Source organism: Acipenser ruthenus, chromosome 17 (genome assembly GCF_902713425.1).
Source record: "Acipenser ruthenus chromosome 17, fAciRut3.2 maternal haplotype, whole genome shotgun sequence".
Lineage (NCBI taxonomy): Eukaryota > Metazoa > Chordata > Actinopteri > Acipenseriformes > Acipenseridae > Acipenser > Acipenser ruthenus.
In genome coordinates this window covers 22,408,465-22,425,368 of record NC_081205.1, presented here as the reverse complement: position 1 = coordinate 22,425,368, position 16,904 = coordinate 22,408,465, and the positions used below count along the sequence as shown (strand labels likewise).

At 39.7% G+C, this 16,904-nt stretch overlaps 1 protein-coding gene across 7 annotated transcripts in view; it reads right to left on the bottom strand.

Moving 5' to 3' along the window:
- LOC117423530 (activated CDC42 kinase 1-like) overlaps positions 1-16,904 on the bottom strand; it is an 88,432-nt gene that overhangs the window by 9,211 nt on the left and 62,317 nt on the right. For 4 of the 7 annotated variants that reach the window (XM_034039467.3, XM_034039463.3, XM_034039469.3 and 1 more), the window contains 12 exons: positions 15,989-16,166; positions 14,793-14,863; positions 11,142-11,369; positions 10,562-10,714; positions 9,813-10,090; positions 8,246-8,372; positions 7,385-7,531; positions 6,353-6,447; positions 5,454-5,648; positions 3,675-3,766; positions 2,643-2,687; positions 342-1,795 (listed from right to left, as the gene is read on the bottom strand). In XM_034039467.3, the coding sequence (XP_033895358.2) occupies positions 342-1,795; positions 2,643-2,687; positions 3,675-3,766; positions 5,454-5,648; positions 6,353-6,447; positions 7,385-7,531; positions 8,246-8,372; positions 9,813-10,090; positions 10,562-10,714; positions 11,142-11,369; positions 14,793-14,863; positions 15,989-16,151 (3,048 nt within the window). In that variant the 5' untranslated portion in view covers positions 16,152-16,166. The remainder of the gene's footprint in view (positions 1-341; positions 1,796-2,642; positions 2,688-3,674; positions 3,767-5,453; positions 5,649-6,352; positions 6,448-7,384; positions 7,532-8,245; positions 8,373-9,812; positions 10,091-10,561; positions 10,715-11,141; positions 11,370-14,792; positions 14,864-15,988; positions 16,167-16,904) is intronic. The other 3 variants (XM_034039464.3, XM_034039465.3, XM_034039466.3) reach the window with 3 other exon arrangements.

The following is a 16,904-nucleotide window of genomic DNA, read 5'->3' as shown; positions in this document are numbered from 1 at the left end:
ACACCTTCCCGGGTGGCCCACCCGGCTGAAAAGGCCTGGGGAGGACCCTGGTTCAATGATTTAATTTCAGCCCAATGTTATACAGTGCTTTCTGTTCACATTCTCCCTGTTATTGCCTCAAAGTGTGTACTGCGATCTCAGTCTTTGTTGTTACCACAGGACTCCCATCACATTTTAGTTTTGTTCTTTTGTATGTAGTTTAAGATATGCACAACACTAATATTTCTGACAGCCACATTTATATTTAACACCACAAATATTTCTGAAAGAGACTTTGCAGATGCATCATTATAAATCCCAGATTCACAACCACTTTTATCCTCACAACTCTTAATACTTACCAATCTGATTTTGTCAGTAGACCTGGCTCCCTCTGCCTTCCCAACAGACCCGTCAAAGGTGATCTTTTGCAGGCTGTATGTCGTCTTTATTGTGGTTTTGGCCCCCAGGTTGCTGTTGTTGGAGGAGAAGTTGGCCTTGAGGTCGGACACCTGGACCATGGGTCGTACCGTCGCTGTGGTAGTGCTGCGTTTGGCGGAACCGTCTTCCGGGTTTTCGGTCTCTTTAAAAAACTTCTCGTACTTGTCCAGGTAGGGTGGCCTCTCTGGGAGGAGGTAATAGTGCGTGTTGCTGACTTTTTTACCATCTTTGACAATTGGCAAGATGCATGGCCCCTTAGTGCAGTCCTTTCCCTGTGCTTGAATGACTTTGGGTGTGGCATATTTGGGGTCTGATGCAAAGCTCTGGGTGGTTGGCATTTGTTTGCCTGGGGAGGTGGAAAGGTAGGAGCCAAAGGATACTGTCGAGCAGAGGCTTGACCTTTGCTGGGGGGAGCCAACGTGGAGGCTCATGGGGCTTGGAGTTCTGGAATTGGGCTGGGATAAAGGGTCTCGTGGTGGGATCTGAGGGGGTTTATCCTCCTCGCCTCCCGAAGACGGAGACAGATCCCCGGACCAGCGGCCGTAATCGTTCCATTTGATGGGCCGAGGTGGGATGGGTATCCGTGGCGGGATCTGTGGCTTCTCTTCAGAGAAAGACAAGACGATTTGCTTGCGGAGCTCCAGGTTTGTGGGGCTGGGGGAGGAGGGTTGAGGTGAGACCACAGGAACGTTTAGTCTCTTCATGCACTCATGCTGGAGCTCCTCGAAGATCTCCGCAGACACTGAGAAGTTGGTCTGTCTGCTCTGCTTGCAGGGCAGAAAGAGGTTGTCCTCCAATTTGGGCTTTCCCCCTGAATCAGTCTCTTGGACATAGCCAAAGCTGGTCTCTCCCTTCTCCTTAAGTTTTTGGAGATTCACTGTGCCATATTTGGACTTCCCGTCCAACAGAACAGGCTCAGAGCTGTTTATGGAAGAGACCTCTATGTCCTCCTCATCCTGAGCTACGTCGTCATAAGCAGGAGGGGGAGGCAGGGGTTTGGAATCCCAGTCAACCACAGGTGTAGGGTGCAGAGGTCGAGGAAGGACCCTTGTAGGACTCTGGGGTGGGGTTTTGTCAAGTATAGAGTCTGCCTCCAATGCTAATTTAGCCAGTGTCGGAATCTGTATTTCCACCACTGGTGAGGGGTTGGTTGGAGGAATCTCCTCTCCAAAGTCAATCAGAGACACCTCGTTGGTTTGGGGCCATGCTGGCTTGCTCCCAAAACACTGCCGGTCCATTATCTTTGTGCCAGTGACCCGCGCAGCTGGTTTGACCAGTTTGAGCCCCTTGGCTGGTCCTTGTTTTTTCAGGGATAGTTTCTTTAAGCCTGTGGGTGTGAAATCCTCCTCCTCAGTAACAGGGTCATAGCAGGGCTCTGTTATGTCAGACACATGAAAAGGTTGAATTTTAGACAGATATGCAACTTGATAAGGTTTGTGCATTTAATCCGGTTAGAGAACAGGTCAGGTCTTAATCTACGGATTACACATTACAATGTTTACACTTCAATCTACTTGTAATGAAAAAAAACAGTAGCAACAAAAAAAAATTAGTTTAATAACATACAATTCATACAGTGAAATCTGAACTAAACTCTCACCAGCCACTGACACCCACAACAGAGTTTTTAATTACAAGCAAATGATATAGGCACCTTATAGAAGTACCAACTATCTTAACCAGCATCCTAACCTCACTATTTCCAACTGGGCACACACACACACACAAAGTAGGACAAGAGCAGAACTAGAAATTAGTTCAGAACTTAAGGTAGGTAACATCTAGAATAATTAGTTTCTAGTCTCTGGTATGAGATTCCATTAGATTCTATCAAGGGACAAGTCTTGATGGGTCAAACTGCCTCTTCTTGTTCTCCAACATTACTATGTTCTTCTGATAGATAAAATACTGGGAATGTTGTACAAATGTGGTTATTTCATCAGAAAGTCAATATTTCAATACCACCAAAATAACAGTTTTTGTGAAATGCTGGCAGTCTGGCTCTGGGGTTGGGAGACATGTTAGCAAAGACAAGATTCGTGTTCACAGCAAACCAGGCATATCACACAGCAATACCAGGCACATCACACAGCAAAACCAGGCATATCACACAGCATGGCAAGCAAGCAGGAAAGTGCATGATATACCTTTGAAGAGTGGGGCTAGAATGAAACAGAGAGGGCAGGAACAGTGCCTAAACCAGAGAGAATGGCCAGACTTACTCTTGACTAGGATGGCTGGCTGAGGGGGGCGTGGCGGGGGCTCCTCTGAAGCATGGCAGTAAGCAAAGAGACAAGAATAGAAAGAACAAAGCAGAACGAATGTGAAAAGAAGACGATGACAGGTCGACAGGTTATTATTTTGCACATATAATTAAAAGAATCGAAAGAAACTGTCCATTAACTTACCAGGTACAAGCTTAAAAGGAGTGCTAACCAGGGTTTTCAAATTCACTATCAAACCACCTATTAGCATTGGCGACACTAGCCCTCCTTTTCCTGCTATTGAAGGTTTTTTGCATGTGTTTAAAACTTTGGTTTGGAATACGCAGCTATTTCCAAGACAACACTGTCAAAGTAAAAAATTTTGCTACATCCTGGTTAATAATTACTTCATGTGCTGTATCTCAGTTTCACTCCAATGGTCTGGCACAGGAAGTCATTAGGCCTGTGTTATACTTAATTCTCAAGAATTACACTATAAAAACAAATTGATATTTAACAGAAGAAAAAGGAACACCTCTGAAAATGTTACTACTGCTCATTGGCGGTGAAAAAATATATTTTTTAAAAGTTTGGTAGAACTTTTTTTTAAACAATAAATACCATATAACTAGCATTACAGGAGCGAATGCTAGTGTTAGACACTTTTATAATTATTCAATTAGAAACCGAATGTTAGTCACCAGTTGAAATGCTACCTAACAATCATGGCCTATGTCTGTAAAGCTAGAACCAAGCAGTGCTGGTATTGTGACATAATTGCACAGGTTAGAAGACTTGTTAGCCAATGAGATTGGTCCCTCTTTCTTTGTCATTTTATACCTATAGTTTTGTTTCTATAGCACATCAATATAAGTAAAACTATAAAATGCACATTTTTATTTGCTACAAAGCACACATCCCTTGTACAATAATTAAAACATGCTTAGTTTAATATAGATTTTTTGCGTGTTTTGGGCAGGTCAGACGTCACATTTTAAACTAAATTACAAATATAAAAAAAACAGAACATGTTGACCAACTGTTGCTCACTTTTTGCCCTTCCTGGAAGCTGAGTTGGTCTGGCAGCATTCGTATCCATTCCCAGCACATCAGGTGGGTCCATAGGATTACCCAAGTACAGGCTAAAGGCAAAATGAAATAGCAATTTAAATGATTTCAATGAAATCAGTGTCCATTATATCTGCAGGCTTGCTCATCAAACTTTCACCAGCGGAACTGGAGGTGAGGCCTACCCTGACTAGTCTCTGGCTGGCCTTGTTGGGTGCCTGACCAGTAGGGGGGGGGTTGCTGGAGTAGGATGGGATGAATTATCCACAGTCAATGGAAATGCAATGGTCAATGAAACACTCCCTGTGGGTCCCAAACCAGCATCAGCTACCTGGCGTGAACAGGATTCAAACCATGTAGCAGGTGGGCCACTGGGAAACTTACCTTCATTGTTTTTACAGATAGAACATTTTTATATAGCTGTTCCTTCTTTTCTAACCTTTGTTTCAGATTTCATATCTTTTTGTGGATCTGATCAGATTATCTACAGTTACAGGAGATCAATTAGGGAAGTTGTTATGCTGATGAGAGGACAGTTAAATGTCTGTAAAGCCTTGTTTTTGTTTTGGGGTCAGGTAGTTCAACAGGTGGGCTGCTTAGTGCAATATTTGTGTATTTTGAACTGACAATTTTTTTATTTGTTTATTTAGCAGACGCCTTTATCCAAGGTGACTTACAGAGACTAGGGTGTGTGAACTATGCATCAGCTGCAGAGTCACTTACAATTACGTCTCACCCGAAAGACAGAGCACAAGGAGGTTAAGTGACTTGCTCCGGGTCACGCTGAGTTAGTGGTTGAGGTGGGATTTGAACCGGGGACCTCCTGGTTACAAGCCCTTTTCTTTAACCACTGGACCACACAGCCTCCTGTTTTGTTTAATTTGTTTCACCACACAGCCTCCTGTTTTGTTTCATTTTGTTTCATTTGTTTGTGTAACTCCATCCCCCTATCTACTGGAATAGGAAGTTGTGGCTTTACAATTACTTTTCATGTTAGAAGTCCAGGTAAGTTCCCACACTGTCAACACACATGCTCATACATTAAGGAACCCATAAAATCCTCCTCTAAAAATACACTGCCCTCCAACAAGTACTGAAACAGATGAATAAATTGTGAATGACTTGTGAATGATTGTGCAATTGTGAATGACTAGATGGGCTCAACACTAATACAATACATCTAATGGGAGTGAAATTATTAGGAAATCAAACATATAAACTATGAAAACAAAAATAACACAAACATGTTTAAATAAAATGCTGTTCTTTAGAGCATATGACTAAATCTCATACTAAGAATGAAAAAGTTACAGATAATCATGCATCTTATAAAATCACATTACAATTGACTGCCGTATACCTGCTGTTGCACTCCAATATAATGTATTGTCTCCCTCTAGTGGTGCTGGCAAGAAATGTCACTTGTGATACAGGACAACGTGCAACTGGACATGGGTCTATTTGAGCATCTGTAGGAACGCAGTTGATTCTAATGCAGGACTTTTAATGAAAAAGTAGCTTCAAATTAACACTTTCAATTACAGTTTTTTGGTTTTTACTGCAAACATTCAAGAGCTGCTCTTCAGTTCTCGTTCATAGACATATGTAATGTACGCTAGATCATCAAAAGTGTCTTTATATTAATAAGCAGCAACACCATCTAGTGCACAGCAGTGCACTGCCAGCAAAACACAAGGAAACTTCATCCAAAGTGGCTAATCTAGATGATATGTATACAGTATATACAGAGTTGTTTCATACTCATCGATCTTTTCTGGAAACCCCCAGCAGCGCTGAGGGTTCGTGTCCCCATGCCCTGTGTGGATGAAGCTGTTCTTAAGGGGCCGGCTGATGTCTTGGGCTGACAGCCCTGCCACGGATGTCACGGTGTTTCTGGGGAACTGGCCCACCTTCAGGGTGCGCTTGTTCTGGCCCCTCCACCAGTAATTTTCAGCCCTGGTTACAACGGTAAAATAAACAAATAAATAAATTAGTATCAATAAACCAGGATATGGGTATTTAGAAAATGTGTTTACTGGTCTGCAGTTTTGAGAGGAGTTGTCTTAGAACAGACTTCCACCAGGCTATTAGACAAAGTTGTCTTTAGCGGTAGGATTGACTACTCGTGAAAAAAAAATCATGCTTCTGGTACCAACACTATGTTGTTTGGATGTTCTAAGTCACAATTACAGGAAATTAAGAGTGGTTTTGGCTACCATGCTCACAAATGACATTATATGTCCTCTAAACAGAAAATGAATGCAACTTTCGTTATGGAAATTAACCACCCCTTCATTTACAGTAACTCACGTATACAGGTTTAGTAAAGAAGACTGCATTGGTTAGGGCCCACTGTGCCTTTAAACAATAGCATGGTCTTCAAGTCAAGTTCAAGAATTTACTGTATAGAACATTCCCACCTGCATTATGAAACCAGTCAGTACATCTCAGCTTGTTTCAATAATTCAGAATAGGCCTGTCTACCTCCGGTTCCATCTGCAGTCTACAATCCAAACCGAGTGGCTTTTATGAAAGGATAAGGGTAAAATATTGTACTGGGGCTGGCAGGAAGGGGACACATTTCAAAATGGCTTCGTCTCAGTATTGCTGTAACTTACTGGAAAGACAGGTTTCAAACCCCTTGTCCTGAGAATACCTACCTGCCTTCAATGATTGTAATGACATCGTTCATCTGAATAAGCAGTTTGTCCGGTTCCTCAAAATCCTGCAGCGCCCGCATGTCTGTAGGCATAGTCTGGAGAGAATGAACAAACAGGCTTTGGTAGGAATTGAAATAAATTCCTTCCCTTCAGTCACTTTAAAGCAGACAAAGCATACAGAAAAAACAGATGGTTAGCCTGGGGGGGGGGTATTTAAAGCCAGCAAACTTTCTAGAAACGTTTTTTTTTTTTTCCTACTTAATAACTCAGTCATAAATTCTGAGGACAAGTATGGCTAATCTATTTTTTACATACTTTAAAACTGCACTACCAGGTGCATGTGTGTGGGGTGTGCTTATACACAAGATACGTGCATGTGTATGGGGTGTGCTTATACACGAGATAAGTGCATGTGTTTGTATGTGGGAGGAAACAGTTGAATAGAAATAAATAAAAGCAAAAACATATTTGAACTCAATTTACAAAGGTTTATTATTGTTACCACCACAAGTTACCATGCTGTTGTATTAAAAGCAAATTTCTAAGTGACAGTCCCCATGTCTTTCATTTTCACATACTGGATCTTTAGCTAGGGGGATGTTAAACACAGGCACATGAGGCAATATAAAATCAAAACAGTAACGGCATTATCACAAAAAATAGAATATACCCAAGCCTCAGAACCCCAGAGATGTACTCAGTGACGGTAATACATATTAGCTGAGATTGACTAGAAATATTTAGTTTGGTCAATGTCCTTAAAGTAGAAATTGCGGGATTTAGAAATCTACCACCTGCTTACAATGTGTACTGACTTGTTGCTGTTGGTGCTTTACAAACGGCAGTTTAATGTTTTGATCTGAAAAGGTTAGAAATACAATGGGTATTAAACATGCTTATTTTGTAATAACAGTGCTAAGTATAGGTGTACTCCTTTTCTCTAGTTGTTCTGGTTCACCAACATACAAATAGTGCTGTAATATTAGCATTTCTTCTTAATCCAGTCATTTGACTGGGCTCCTTGACCCTCACCTCTACTAAAAACTCTCGGAGTGCTACAAAGGTAGGCCGGTCGTCTGGTTTCTGCGCCCAACACTGCAGCATCACATTGTAGATATCCTGGGGGCAGTCCTCGGGTTTGGATAGTCTCTCTCCCTCCTTGTCGATCTTATGGAGAATCTGTAAAGGGTCAAAACAGTGTCAATGCTTTATTTCATTTATGATATCCAGATCACAGATGGAGGTTGCCAGTAGTCTTAACAAACACTACCTGGCTTGACTAGTTTGGTTTGTAACATGCAAATCCCTTGTCAAGGATATCAACACATTACTACTGTCGTTACTGTGAAAAAGTAGATGATCTCCAGTCAAAATATGTGCAATAACTATCCTTCATAAACCTAACCCATGAGAGACCAAAACTAAAAAAAAAACAGATGATCTTATTCTAGACACATACCATCAACAACTTGGAAACACCCACATCATGTTTAATCACAAGCTACAGCTAAAACAGTGTGGCACGTTCACCACATGAAATAGGGAAAAGCTTGGCAGTTTCAACCATCAACTTGCTGCAGCCAGCTGACATTTCTTTCTACCACATAGTTTGTTTCAGATGGAAATGATGTCACATTAAGATTAGTGTAACTGTTATTTTATTCTTAGTTAACTACAAATATATGACATCATATGGCAACAACGCACTTCAAGGCATGCATTGTACTGAGACATAAACGTCAGTGCTGTTGAGAAGGTTGACAGTAAGTTTAATAATGTGTTGAGGATGTTTTTTTATTTTTTATTTGCACTCACTAAACTTCACCCATGCACTTCAATTTAATTTTTCAATAATAAGGAGCAGGAGAACCAGCTTCATGCACACACTGGTACCTGGCTGCCATTGAGTCCTAGCCAGGGCTCCTGTCCATATGTACACATCTCCCACAGTGTCACACCAAACATCCAGGTGTCACTGGCGTGTGAAAAGGTGCGGGTCTTTAGGCTCTCCGGGGCACACCTGCAAAACAAACCATGAAAGATGTGCTAACTAGGCTTTAAATTAAATACTTTTATTAGCTTTAGCATTATTATATTCCACATATCATTGTTAGTAAATTCCACATACTCAACAATTTATGTTGTTGAAGCTGACACCCTGGGATCCTTCAAGAAGCTGCTTGATGAGATTCTGGGATCAATAAGCTACTAACAACCAAAAAAGCAAGTTGGGCTGAATGGCCTCCTCTCGTTTGTAAACTTTCTTATGTTCTTATGTTAAGATGAGCTTATTTTCCATTTTAATTCACTCACATAGAATATATAAACTAGAAAAAGCCAAGAAAGAGAAATATATATATATATATATATATATATATATATATATATATATATATATATATATATATATATATATATTAAGCCTCTTACTTAAGACTTGGGAGTGGTTCATCTGATGGTTGATATGAACTATAGACATAAATCTTTGGTCAGCTGATGTGGTGGGTTACACTGACTCTATTGTATCCAGTGCTGCCATCTTCTGGTTGTTCCTAATATACATTATTTGCATTTAAAAGTAGACATGGAGAGGCTGTATTCTATGGTGAGCCGAATTATCATTTAGAGATATCTCTAAATATTTAAAGATATCTCTAATTCATTTCTAGATATCTCTACATATGTGACAATATCTTCAAATATGAAGATAGCATCAAGTGTTTAACGATATCTCTAAATCATTTTAAGATATTTAAAATACATCTAGAGATATCTTAAATTGATTTACAGATATCTCTAAATGGAGCTTTAAATGAGATATCTAAAATGCATTTTGAGATATCTTTTAATCATTTAAAGATATCTTTAAATGTTTTTGAGATATCTTTTAAATCATTTAAAGATATCTGAAATTTAATTTAAGATATCTTAAAATGACTTCCTGTTCATTAGATATATCTGTAAATCATTTACAAATATCTTCAAATGAACAGGAAGCCACTTCAAGATATCTCAAAATGACTTCCTGTGAAAATGCTCTATGTTTTGAATGGACTTCCTGTCCATTTAGAGATATCTCCAAATGAACAGGAAGTTATTTAGAGACATCTCTAAATGATTTAGAGATATCTTTAAAACCTTCATTTTAAGATATCTCTAAAATGACAGGTTGGCGTACCATGCTAGCAAAATCCACATGGTTTCCATAGCATTTAAAGATATCTTTAAATCAATTTGAGATATCTTTATTTCATTTTTAGATATCTCTCATTGATTTACAGATATCTTAAAATGAATTTTAGATATCTTATAAACTGCACCATTGTCTCAAAATGATTTAGAGATATCTTTAAATATTTCAAGATATCTTAAAATGCAATTTGAGATATCTCTAAATGATAATTTGGCTTGCCATAGTATTCACTCTGCCTGGGTTCAGCAGATTTAACACCGAGCTTACCATGCAAAGGGGACCTTGCGGTGTTCCTGCATGACGTAGTGATCATCATTCTTGGGCAGTGCCCTCATGAGTCCGAAGTCACCTATCTTTACCAGTTCATTGGAGGCTAGTAGGATATTCCTAGCTGCCAAGTCTCGGTGGATGAACCGCTTTGACTCCAGGTAAGCCATGCCGTTGGCGATCTGGATGGCATACTGGCACAGCGTTGATATTAAGAAATGTCCCTGGTTCTTTCTCAAACGGTCCAGCATTGAGCCCAAAGGTGCCAGTTCAGTTACCTGGTAAACAAGCATGATACAGTACAATAGGATGTTAGTAACAGCCAGCTGTTAATATAAAATTAGAACTAACAGAATCAGGAAATTATAGATCACCGTGACCAACATCCCCCGTATGTCCAAATATAAAATCAGATTCCTCATTTTAGTGTGACCTAATATAATAACTAAATATTGCACAATACCTAAAAGCACCGTCATTAAAACCAACAGTATTATTGTATTTCTTCACGCATTCCTCTTGACCAGGTCTGAATAAAAGCTGCTTACTAGAATAATACACAACTAAGACTTTTAGCACTAAATAAGTTTACAAAGACTACCTGTAGAAGTGCAGATGCGGCAGCAATCCAACATATACATGACATTCCAAGCATAGAAAATTCCAAGCAGTTTTAAAATGTAGTGCGCAAAAAGCAAAAGCATATAGTGCAGTGAGCGTGTGTATTTTTGAAATGCGTTTCCTCTTACCATTTTCATGGGGTGTGTGAGAACCACACCACACAGCCGGATCAGGTTCTGGTGGTCGAGGGAGTGCATGGCATTCACTTCCTGGATGAAGTCATCCAAGGTGTCTGGCTGGTTGAGGACATCAGTTTTCAAGCATTTTACAGCAACATTCATCTAATAATACAGCAATGAACAACACAGCCAAATAACATCAAGGGAAACGGGAACTGGTTTAATACAGAAATATTTACATTTTATTTATACAATACTCTTTGTACAATGTATTTGTGCATTTTTACTAATATGGAACAATATTTTGAAAAAGAAAAGTAATATAGTAATTCTAGAAAAAGCATATTAAAAAAATATTAAGGTCACTACATGTTCTTTTCTCCGTGTGATCACTTATTGTTTACCACAATTTTGCACTTCTCCCTTGAGTTGTACCATAGTTTACCATGGTTTGCCATGTTTTCTAATAAGCTTTACAATACCTCTCTGGGCTTTACAGTACATACCTATGCTTTACCATGTTTTATTACAATTTGCTATGTTTTTACAATGATTATCTTTTGTAAGGTGTAAAGGCAGAGCCACTTACCACGTTCCCCGTGGGCGTGGACCACTCGCCGCGCTTGACGACCCCGAAGGAGCCGTCCCCCAGCTTCTCGAAGAGCACCAGGTCCTTCTCGCTGATCAGGCAGGTGAGAGCCTGCTGACTCTCCTGGGGGGGTGGGGTGCACACCTTGCGGAAGGTGGTGGCTGGTTGAGGCTGGAACTCTGAGTCAGGACGCTTCCCGCTGAACACCTGAGGAGCGCGAGACAGAGGCTGCAGCTGAGAGTAATTCCATGTGCCTCGCCAAAACCAGGTGCTTGTCATGGCTGTGGTAGGTAAGCTTACTATCTTTGCTATCCTTATTAAAACCTATTTGTTTTGCTTTGTAATCAAATATGCTTTCACACAGCCCCCAATGACACTGTCTTTGGTGTGATAACCAAGGAATTGAAAAGACTGCAGTGTGATCGCCTGTAGTCCAATATTTTCTGCAAGTGGGTTGAGTAATGTGACCGAACAGGCGACGGTCAGGCAAATAAAAGCAGGAAGTCATCCACAATGAACTGTATGTTTAGTTTAACAAATAAAACACAAATACACAAACAGTCAGGAACAAGTCAATAAATAAACACTGCTAACCTCTGGAGTGGGTAATCATCTCTGGCCTTCTGCAGCTTCTTTTATATACTCCTGGTGGGTTATTTAAACCAATCAACACCCTATATTGATATGATTAATTTAAGAATTTCATGGTTTACTAAATTGTAATTTGTGAGGCCACTCCCTGAAGTGGTTTGCTTGATAAGTCGTCAATATCAGATGAAAGCCCAAATTGTGGTGATATCTCTAACTTACCATACAGACATCTTACCATCAATAAGTCTTGGGTAGACTTGACTAGTGTAATGTACTTTTTCATGGAACGGCCCTTGTGTATTTTTTATATTAATAGGTCCGTTATTCCTTTTGCAATATATTTTATTGGTGTACTTTCACTGAAAATAAAACAGTGTCACAAGGAGAGGCAGTATACAAAATATTCTGTATCAATGTAAGTGCTTTGCTTGAACAACAGGACAGGCTCTGGACTCTAAAACCCCAGCAATAATCAGACCTCAGACAGCTGGCCTTCACATTAAAACAAGTACTGATAAGATGAATCACTGTTACAAAGTGAATCATATCTGTATTTCAAATGTTTTTTTGTAACAGGTACCCTGTCTGTAAGAAAGCGTAAGGATCCATGTACTGAACAGTCTGCAGGGTGAGATGATGAAGTCCCAGCAGATGGAGGTGCTGAGGTGCTGGCTAACTGGAAACAGAAGCAAATACACAAACCACTAGGCGACACTGCCATCGACCCACTTGGCTTGATTAAAAAGGGGATGCCCCCTCTAAGCCTTATCTGAATGCCACTTAACATGTTGCTATTTCAAATTATCTCTAATGGCTATACTAATCAGTCTTTTGTGGGACCGCCTGTCTTCAGAGACTATTGCTTCAGTATACAGTATTGCAAAAGGCACTGAATGATTAACAACAGGGTATACGCCTCCATCTAAATTTAACATTAAAAACATTCCAGAAATGTTCCAAACTGGTTATATATTGATAGGATCATTTTCAAGGAAACTTGTGTCCCAGCAGCTAAAACAGCTTACGTGGAATGTACTGTAAACATACTGGACTGTCAGTAAGGTGCAGCACTTTCCAAGTAAAGGTCACTGTGGCAGGAAGCAAGGAGTCCCAGAACTATACAGTAGGTCCCACAGTACAGAGCGCTCAAAGCACATCTATTTTTAAAGAAGAGGCCCTGAAAGATGCAGCAGTGGCGATAACACAAGGCCGGCTTCTTGCTAGGTGTGAGAAACAAAATACGTGCAGTCCAAGCCTTGAACCATGAAGTGCATTCTGATAAAGACGCAGTGTGGCTCCCCCAGCTGAAGGCCGCAGTCTGCTGGTTCAGTTTGAAGTTGAAGTACAAGAGCGGGTGCAGATTACACTGTCCCAGACCCTTGCCAGCAACGGAAACAAACACGTGTAATTTTAGAAGCCTATCAATCGCCTCACTTCCTGTTTGTCTGTCCCGCTGCCAGCCATGGGGGATGCTGCAATTAGAAGCCTTTCACAGAGTTCACCTTCGGCCAAAAATAATAAAGCCTGAGAGTGCAAAGGGTTATATTACTACAAACCCGAAGAGTGAAAAAGAGCACACAGGGAGCAGCAGAAAATGTTAAAACCAAACGGCATAGTCTTTGGTATTTCTTTTGCCTTCTATTTTTTATGTTATTAAAATTTTGTCCAGACTAAACTCTGCCCAAATCATCTTTAGAGATTCGTGCCTATGTGAGTGATACAGTCCTGACGCCCACCGTGTTTCACAGAGAAGTCTGTCCGACAGTATTCACAGTAGACTTCCTTGAATGAATGACCATTCTGTGGTAAATACCTCTCGATCTTTTACATGCAGGAGAGTTACATTTTTTGTTTGATTTTCTATTTTAATAACTGTTAAGTAAGGCTGGGATTTTTTTTTTTAATACAATATACAGTACCTACATAAACATAAAATGTGTCATACAAATAATTTAATTCTGATTTAATCCTGTAAAATCGGTAAGCTTCACAATGTATACAACTATAAACAAAATTGTTTGTTTTACATAACATTTGGTGGGGTTTTTACAGGACAGCAAACAAAAACTAGGTTTTACATACCTTTCAAAAACAGCTTCTGCTGTTGTATGCAGAAAATGATTACAGCAAGAGTTGGGAATCTCAAATCCATGTTTTTTAATTTCACCTACAATTTCGTAGTGAGCACGGTATCCACGTTGTGCTGCACAGTTGACTTCAAACATTAGAATAGCTATGCTGAGATACTCAAAGACCCGACAGGCATTGAAACATGCAGCTGCAGGTTGATAAAATCGGACAGTAGAGTTGCACTGCATGTATGTTTCAAATTTTTCAGTGCTGTCAATTGATTTAAAGTGTGAATGGCTACGTAAGGCAACCGAGCTAGTTCAACATCATTAGCCAAACCGTGAAAAAAACATTTTTTTTTTTTTTTTTGAATTAGGTTGAATTTCAAGTTGTGTTGGCAAAGTTCAATGTTCTCCACTAAAATCCTTAGCCTTACTGATAAGCAACCAAGTAACCGTGCAATTGATAATGATACTATCATTGATAGCAAAGCGACATTTGCGCAGCAGTTTCTGGAGGACCTCTAAACTGGTTACTAAGCAACCGGGCTCAGAGCTTTTAGTATGTCAGTTAAAATGACACAATAAACTATAAGTGAAATACGGTATTATTTAAGAACCATTATTTCATTAAAAAAATTAAATAGGAAAACACACACATGGTATTGAAATAATATTTCATAAACGTTCAGGGAGTATCCATCATTTATTTATTTAATGAAAATCATAGTATTATACCCCTTTGAAGTAGTAGACCCTCCAAAATAGTAGCTGCAACGGCCAAATCGTAGCAGTTGGCATCTCTGTTCAGGTTTTGGTATATGTGTGTTCTCTAATGATGTATTCCTATATTTCCAGGTTTGGAATTAGACAGTGTGGTGACTCCAGAGTTCAAAACTGTTGGTAACTAAAGTTACATGGGCACTAGGGTTAGTGTTAAGGTTAGGGTATGTTATGTTCTCTTCCAGAAAGATTATACACGAATAAGTACCTTGCTCATCCAGGACTTGCGTTTGCACAGTGCTCTCCTTCTTTTGACTGCCTCCCACAGCCGCCTCTGCCCTAAAGATAGATAAACATATGCATAAATAAATCCTGTATACATAAATGCATACCTTCAAATCTGTCAACTTCTGCATGCATCAATCATAATGTTGGACAAGTTTGTAAGTACATAATACAAATATACTAAATACTGCCAACCTTCAACTCTATTTTAAGCCTGTTGGTGTTTCCGCCAACAGGGCCATTTTCAGCACAGTCGAGGGGGTATATGGATTCTGTCTGGCATCTGTCCATATACCACAATTACTGTACTGCGACCCACAGTGACTATGTATTATTCATTTACAGATGTTTGTCTATTTTTCATTTCTTTTTCTAATGTACCAATGAAGTTACTGATTTCCAATATTAATCACAAAGCAGTTTGCATGGGCAGTCACTTTTTTTCAATTAAAGCTTCTGCAGTAGAACGAGTTTGCAGTCGTTTTAAGTGATTTCAAGGTTCTCTCTTCAGTTCTCCCTATCTGTGCTGTACAGATCCATGTTCAGTACACTGCTCGTACATTCTATAAGGTTTGTACAGAATTTGATTATCAATTACTGAGCTGGCTCTGCTTGCATGTTCATGAAAACCTGTAACTTACATAAAACATGAAGATGAAAGGGTTACCCCTTCCCTAAGGTATAATGCTTCTTTAACACGAGATAATGGTAGCACATGAACAGGACAGCTACGGTAAAATGGTGTTTTGCTTGCCTGCACTTTATAATGCTTTCAATATGTTTTACTTTACTGTTATATGTGTTTCCATTTTAAACACCACCCAAATCCACAGACCAGTGATTTTCCAATTTTGAGATACTGAAATAAAGTTACTGTTAATTAAGTAAGAAGAATGTCCATCAAACTTCAATTTTTTTAAAGAATTAAACAGCTTGCTGCTAGAAGCTTGTAAATGATGATATTCTGGGCTTGCTAGGTTTATACTGTTTAAATGGTTGTATTCTTTTCTGAAAATCTGCCTTTGGACTACAAAAACAATAAGGTGCTGCTGATACAGTAACGTGCACACATTAGTAGCTTAGACTGCAATTAAATCCACGCCAAGGCCCTTACTATACTGTAGCTGTTATAGTGTCAATCCAGGGCCATGACAGACACAAGCCCTGTCCAATACTTACCAGGTCGCCCCATGCCGATTTTTTCCATGTCCTCATTCTTGACGTAGTCGAAGTGAGAGAGACGGGTGACGTTGAGGTCATCGCGGATACGCAGGAAGTACTGCTGAAGCTGCACCTCTATCAGAAGTTCCAGGAGCCAGTCTGTACCCTCATCTGACTGCATGCTACTGCCCAGCTTCTGCAGAGGCAAACACAACAACGAGTAAACTTTAAATAATTACTAGTGTATGTACAAGTAGGTATCAGCACAAATCCCTCTTTTCTATAACTGTTGTATTAGGGGTGTGCTGATACTCAGATTTTCAGAGTAAATGCCTTTAAGATGTATTTGTTGACAGGTATTAAATACAGTGCCTTGCGAAAGTATTCGGCCCCCTTGAACTTTGCGACCTTTTGCCACATTTCAGGCTTCAAACATAAAGATATGAAACTGTAATTTTTTGTGAAGAATCAACAACAAGTGGGACACAATCATGAAGTGGAACGAAATTTATTGGATATTTCAAACTTTTTTAACAAATAAAAAACTGAAAAATTGGGCGTGCAAAATTATTCAGCCCCCTTAAGTTAATACTTTGTAGCGTCACCTTTTGCTGCGATTACAGCTGTAAGTCGCTTGGGGTATGTCTCTATCAGTTTTGCACATCGAGAGACTGAAATTTTTGCCCATTCCTCCTTGCAAAACAGCTCGAGCTCAGTGAGGTTGGATGGAGAGCATTTGTGAACAGCAGTTTTCAGTTCTTTCCACAGATTCTCGATTGGATTCAGGTCTGGACTTTGACTTGGACATTCTAACACCTGGATATGTTTATTTGTGAACCATTCCATTGTAGATTTTGCTTTATGTTTTGGATCATTGTCTTGTTGGAAGACAAATCTCCGTCCCAGTCTCAGGTCTTTTGCAGACTCCATCAGG